This window comes from Rosa chinensis, chromosome 4 (genome assembly GCF_002994745.2).
Source record: "Rosa chinensis cultivar Old Blush chromosome 4, RchiOBHm-V2, whole genome shotgun sequence".
Classification (NCBI taxonomy): domain Eukaryota; kingdom Viridiplantae; phylum Streptophyta; class Magnoliopsida; order Rosales; family Rosaceae; genus Rosa; species Rosa chinensis.
Genome location: NC_037091.1, coordinates 6,019,393 through 6,026,273, shown reverse-complemented (window position 1 = coordinate 6,026,273; position 6,881 = coordinate 6,019,393). Strand labels below are relative to the sequence as shown.

The window sequence follows — 6,881 nt, the reverse complement described above, 5'->3', positions numbered from 1 at the left end:
AAAAGACTTCAAAGCAAACTAGACCCAAAAGAACCAACGCCCAGCAAACATTATTGGTCAACTTTACGAGAGATTATTTAAAGCACCGCCGTGTACTTGCACCAACATAAATGAATGGTTAGATTGCATTAAATACACTTTTTGTTTATTAAAAATAAAGTTGATAATAAATATCAAGAGTTGAGATTATTTTATAAGGGTTGAATCACTTACACCGTCGGTGCATAAAATAATTTCCACAACTTTAATTCAATTATTCAGTGCCTACCTAAACGACAAATACTCAACAACTTTCCCTCATCAGTCTAGAATTTGTAGATCCATCCACCCTGTTATAAAAGGAACTGGTTTGCTGCAAAAACCACTAACCAAAACCAAACCCAATCAATTTCTATAGATTCCTCTCCTCACCATTGATCTACTGCAAAGTTCTCTCTCAATCCTCCCTCAGCTAGGTACAATATATAGTAACGTTTTCCTTTTTCATTGCTAGCTAAGTATGGGGTGTATATATACACTCATTAGATGCAGTTTGTATTTTATTCATTTCGTTTTCATTTCTAGCTGATTTGATTATATGCTCCATTAATTGCAACTTGTTTCAACCTTTTCAGGAGATCCAACTGATTAGGGGATTGATCATATATAGCACTCATGTCTGCAAATCGTAAAACTGGTAGAGATCATACAGTTATTGATATTATCGATGACCGCGAGAAAAGCAAGAAATGCATCTTCAGACTTCCTAACGTGCTCCGGAGACAAAACCCAGAAGCATATACACCTGACGTTGTTTCAATCGGACCTTTTCATCATTATCCAGAAAAGCGAGGCAAGGAGGAAGGTAAAGGAGTCGAGGAAGGCAAACAAGGCATAGGCGACGCAGATTTCCAACTTACGAAACGAATGAAAACTCGCTATTTGAATGAAATTCTCACACGTATGAAGATAACTTTGGAAGAGTTGACCGCAAAAGTTTCTGAGCTCTCAGATCAGAAGAATGAAGGTGGCTTTGAGGAACAAGCCCGCAATTTTTATGCAGAACCATGTGATCATATTTCTTCCAAGGAGTTCATCGAGATGATGATAGTTGACGGTTGCTTCCTAATTCAACTGTTTCGGAAGTGTGACCATTCGAAATTCAGGGCCTCTGATGACCCGGTGTTCGACATGGACTGTATGTTTCATTTCCTATGCCATGACATTTTGCTCCTAGAAAATCAACTACCTTGGTTTGTTATCCACATTTTGTATGACCTTACCCATGATATATACCCTGATGAAGATTCCCTCTCTTTTCTCGTCCTTAAAGCCTTCAGCAAGCTGCCATCACTAAAGCAAGGTTGCTCATCTTATAATAAGCATCTCCGAAACAATTGTAATTTTGCTGCTGATTATCTGCACATACTTGATCTGGTAAGAGCTTCCATAGTTATTCCATTAAGGACCATACAAGAGAGAGCGCATAAAGCAGCTGGAAAAGAATCCATGGCCTACCCTGAAGAACATGAAGTTGACTCTGGGAACAAACACAAGGGAAACAATGAAGTCGTTCATGAAGCTATCATTGACCCAGATCTACATCAAATTCGTACCGCAACTGCTCTCTCAAACGTAGGCATTAAATTCAAAAGCGTCGAAAGGGATAGCATAATGGACATCCGATTCGGAAGGAGCCGCGGGTGTTTTGGGCATGCTATTCTTATGATTCCACAGTTAAACATTGATCTGTTATCAGAACCATTATTCAGGAACCTCATTGCAATTGAGCAATGCTACCATGGTTATTCAAACGAGATAACATCTTATGCCATCTTTATGGATAATCTCATCTGTTCAGAGGAAGATATGGATTTACTTCGCAAGGAAAAAGTAATAGGTAATTGGATGAGTGATGAAGATGGTTGTAAGTTCTTCAGCAACCTTTACAAGGGTATCCGGCACAACAGCTTCTACTATGTTGAACTGTGCAGACAATTGAATTGTGTTTACAGATTGAAAGAGCGGCTGATAGGAGAGAATACAAGACGAGAGTTGAAATATTTTTCCAATCCCTGGAAAGTGTTTTATTTGATTGTTGGCTTTTTCCTGCTGCAGATAGTTCCCACTTTACTGCAGACCGTATTGGCCATTAAGCAATCCTTAGCAGTGAAGTTGTGATTATGTGATTTGTTGTTTGAGTGGGATATAAACTTTAAAGGCAACTTTAAATGTGCTTCAATTACAATGTATTCTGATGTGCTGTTTCTAGGTATCTTAAACATCCCTAGAATTACAGAAATTAATAAGATTTCGTTTGCATTTGCGTGATGGTTTTATGTATTTTGATGTTTTGGTTCTAGCTACGTATCTGATGGTTGCAAGTGCTTCAATAACCTATTACCTTTACAGAATGATATGTACACGGCACCGGAGTTTGGGCTTTCCTCTACCAAGATATAAATGAGCTACCCAGCAAAGCTTGATAGATCACGTACTGTAATACATTTCAAGGTTACTTGTTCACTGAATCACGGACTGATATTAATTCTCCTTCCTTACCTCTTAAGGATGTTCATCAAACATATTCAATTTTTCTCATCCTACTTCTAGTCCGTCTCAGTCCATCAACAGTGTTCAGTAATTAGTGGGGATGATTAACTTATCAAATAAGTAGGAATAGTTCTCTAGTAACCAACCTGTGATCCCAAGATCATGCAGTGCCTAACGGACATTTGTACGCATGAGATTCCAAAGTTAGTCTTTAGAGAGGTGGTTTTCAACATCTCTACAAGTCAGTCTCACAGTTGTAGTTACTGGGAATCTATTTGACCTGATAAATACAGACTATAGGGTCAACATTAAACTAGTAGTTACCACACCACATGCTGGCAACAACAAGGACTGTGAAGTTAGATACTTGATCCTGAAACTGGTCCATGATAATCAACAAGTAAACCAACCAAAGCCTGAAATTCCCTTTCTACTTCAAGCCACTTGGACCCAATGGCAATGAAGCGAACTGTGACACCTTTCTCAATCTTAGACATCTTGTGATTCTTGTCATTCAAAACACAAGATTCTCCCCTGGCACATAACTGTAATCTGGCATTTTCAAAGAAGAGAGATAAACATTGTTGATTGGGCCACATCTCAAGATAACTCCCTGCTTCAGTACCTTGTGCACAACAACCTCTAAGATCTCTCCAACCGAAAACCTTGAAGGTCATGGCGCTAAAAGCAACTTTAAACAGCACATCCCCAGTATGTACCTGACTTTTCCCTCTCCTATATTCTCTAGATTTGTGAGAGCAAGAAGGTAACCGAGTTCTTTGGTTGCCTTTTTTTTTAGCAAAATCATCCAGCAGGCGGACAATGATTTCCTTTTGGAGCACCAATCCTTTCGTGCCCAGGCCTTCAGCAGGAATTACAACATTCCAGTTCAACTCTTGTATGAGATACATATTTCTGTTTTTCTACCTGTCGTGAAGCAAAGAATGAAACAGAAACCAACTGTACATTAGTTTTGATCCCAAGATACTTCTCAAACAGTACTCTTCCCAGTCTAGTTTAACATATTTTTCATAAGGAGATCAATGTTCTCTGCGTGCTTGATCATGAACCGAAATAAGATTGTTCAAAAAGGACAAAGCTGCAAGCAAAATACAGCTAAAAGGTGACTGTCTAGACAATAGTCTAGGATATGAATCTTTCTGCTTTGGATTAAGCAACGGCTCAAGGACATATATAAGCACAAGTATCCAAACGATTGGGTGCACAAAATCATAAAAGCATAAGAAAACACATAAACAGCAAGTAATCAAATGCACTGGTACACACTTGCTGAACATCAGCAAGAACTAACAGCCATTAGTACATGTGAAAAAGCAACACCTCACAAAGTCTAATATAACTATTCAATAAACCAAAAAAAAAAATTAAAAGAATAAAATCCATCATGTGTGTTTTTAACTAATAGAAAATATAATAAACACTCTCACTAACACCTGACTTGTTTCTGGGGTCATCTCGCAACAAAATTTAACAAAACAATTTTTTTTGGGACAACAAAAACAAAACACATACATAAAGAATCACAGCAAAGTGAAAACAATAACAGAGTGACAAATAACCAAAGCAGATTCCTCTGCACAACACTAAGCCATAAAAAAAAATAAAAAAAAGGCTATAGTTTCAGATACTGAGGCAACAGATCTTCATATATACTCCATTTTTCTTCCAAATTGATATCAGTAACTGTTCATTGGTCAAACTAACTAGTAAACATGAGAATCAAAACTTTGAGTGTTCAATTCATGCAGGTTCCTAAAACAAAAGACCTAGAATTTCATAGTCACTTCTTTCTGAACTTCTCTAAGCTCACAAATAAATCCTTGAAAAAAATTAGAGCAGAAATTATCGAATCCAAGTTTGAAAGACGCAGAATTTTGTAAAGACTCAAACTTTAACCGAAAAGTCGAGCTATTCTGAGAAGAAGAAGCAGCCCAGTAATTTGAAGGAGGCTGCGGATTTGGGATTGGGGTTTGGATCGAAGACGAAATGAAAGGATTACTGATTGGGGAAATTGGGGATAGTGAATTAGAGCCCTAACGGCGGTTGGGTTTAACGGAAACGGCGGCGGCGCCGGTGCTCATTAGAGGGGTGGGAGTAACGGTTCCGTTAGCTGCTGGAGTTGGAATCGTTAAAAAGGGCGGGGGATTTTCCCTGTGCCTGAGAGAAGAATGAAAAAGAAAACCCAAAACCCCCAAATTATTGTGAATTTATAAAGTGGATCTGGGTGTCTGGGCCTTGGGTCTGACTGTGGGTTATGGGTCGGGGCTCCATATAATGGACATAACGTAGATTTACATTGAGGACAACTTCGTAATCCCAAACTTTGGGTTATATAAACTGAAGTAATATCTAGCTCTCAGCAAGCAACTTGGTCTGGACTGATTTGGATTTGTAATGCATGATATGATTTGCCTATCATCCTATTGTTTTCTTCTTATTGGCTTCTTTGTACATCCTTCTTATTCTATATTGAAACCCCTAGCCCGCATTAGGAATGCAGACTATTTTTTGCTCCTTTTTGTCGGTGATCTTTAGATGATATGCACATTTCAACGCATATAAAACCAAGCATAGAGCACCTGTAATACTCATTAACTTCAGGCTAATTAGATCTTCAGTTGTCCAAAGAATTCTGGTGATGATCTTGCCGTTGCTTTCTTTCTATTGGTTGGTGATGATCTCGGCTTTTCTCTTTTGCAGAATTTACTAATATGGAATTCAATCTACATCTCTAGGCAGTTCCAAAGCTTCATATGATAGATTCTCTTAATTTGGCACAGCACGCTATTACCATGATCTTGATATACAAAATGACATGTTCTGGCACGATGAGAAAGATGATGTAGACTTCATGACTCCGCATCATGACTTCAGACAATGATAAGCAAAACGAAGACCTACTGGGTGTGCATTATAAATGTGAAGCATTTCGATCAAAAATAGGCCCTTGATTACTTGGACAAGAAATGTCTTACTAATAGTTCTTCCATGGATGACAAAGGTGTTTATGTGACAGATTACTATCATTTTGAAACGAAACATCAGCTTGAAGGAGACTTTGAGAAGGAGCCTATTGGTGAAAGGTTGAAAGAAACCGATTTGGATAACTATGGTTTGAATATTTTAAGGGGTTTTTCTTCCACATAGAATAAGAAAGAGATTCACTCTAAAAAGAGTTCCACAAACAGCTAACTGAAAAATGTTAAAGGTTCTTCTGATTTATATGGTAAGGTTGCAGAGAAAGATATTATGCCGAATGGAATTGACAGCTCTGAAAAATCCTATGATCTTGAGGCTGCTATTGATGATGAGAGTATTTTTATGTGTAATACTAATGAAAATAACTCTGAAGTTTACGACTTAAGAGTCATATAATAGGAAAAACACTTAGCTTGAGAGGGTCTTTTTATATATATGTTTGAATCTTTACATAGGGGTTTGAGTTTATGTATTTATCAACACATGTAACTTATATCTTAAGAACAATCATGATCATTAAGAACACTAATACAATAGGCATGCTTGAAAACAAATTATTACAAAAGGAACCAAGATACATACCTGAAGTAGTAAAAGCATCAAACGCCATTGTGCAAGTCCGGTCTTCTGCAAAGCTCTATGTCCGACTCACAATGGGGCTGAGATTCCTTAGTACTCGTGTTTAGAGGATGCAGGGACCTTAGACTTATATAGAGGTTGATTATTGAGAAAATTAGAAAAAGACCCAAAAAATGAAGCCCCTTTTAAGAAAAACCCAACCATATGTTTTCTTTTAATTTACACCCATTCACATTTTGAACCTTCCTTATAGGTTTTAAGTCTATAATTAAGTTTTTTCACGTTTTTTTTTAGTTTGACTATTTTACCCTTCTGGTTGAATAAGGAAAATATGCATCAAATATAGCTGTTGATTTTTTTTTTGAATTTAAATATGGCATCAGTTATAAACACAAATTAGAATTTTATACATTCAATTTATTTTCCCTTATTTAAAGACGGTTAATTGCCTTAATTATTGTATATCTTCCTTTCTGATTTGATCTATATATTTGCCCTTTTTTAGTAGATATGTTTGTGTTGATATTCCTATTATTAGATATCTCAACGTGATTAATCGCCTTAATTATTGTATGTAACTGATGCCATATTTTAGAAGATATGTTTGTGTAGATATTCCTTATTTAAAATATTGATTGCCTTAATTATTGTATATATATCTCTTCCTTTCAGATTTGATCTATATATTTACTATTTTTTAGTAGATGTGTTTATGTAGATATTCCTATTAGATTTCGTAGATTTCTCAACGTGATTAAACATCCTTTTGT

General features: G+C 36.7%; 1 protein-coding gene and 1 pseudogene across 1 annotated transcript; one reads left to right on the top strand and one right to left on the bottom strand.

Moving 5' to 3' along the window:
* The first annotated feature begins 294 nt into the window (after window positions 1–294).
* Window positions 295–2,310, top strand: LOC112198680 (UPF0481 protein At3g47200). The gene is made up of 2 exons (XM_024339812.2): window positions 295–455; window positions 615–2,310. Exon 2 carries the CDS (start codon window positions 655–657, stop codon window positions 2,158–2,160), a length of 1,506 nt encoding a protein of 501 aa, XP_024195580.1. The 5' UTR covers window positions 295–455; window positions 615–654; the 3' UTR covers window positions 2,161–2,310.
* A 416-nt stretch (window positions 2,311–2,726) lies between these two features.
* LOC112198582 lies at window positions 2,727–4,719 on the bottom strand (annotated as a pseudogene).
* Window positions 4,720–6,881: the final 2,162 nt, after the last annotated feature.

Coding starts and splice junctions, on each gene's coding strand:
- LOC112198680 (XM_024339812.2), top strand. CDS start 655: ATGTCTGCAAATCGTAAAACTGGTAGAGATCATACAGTTATTGATATT.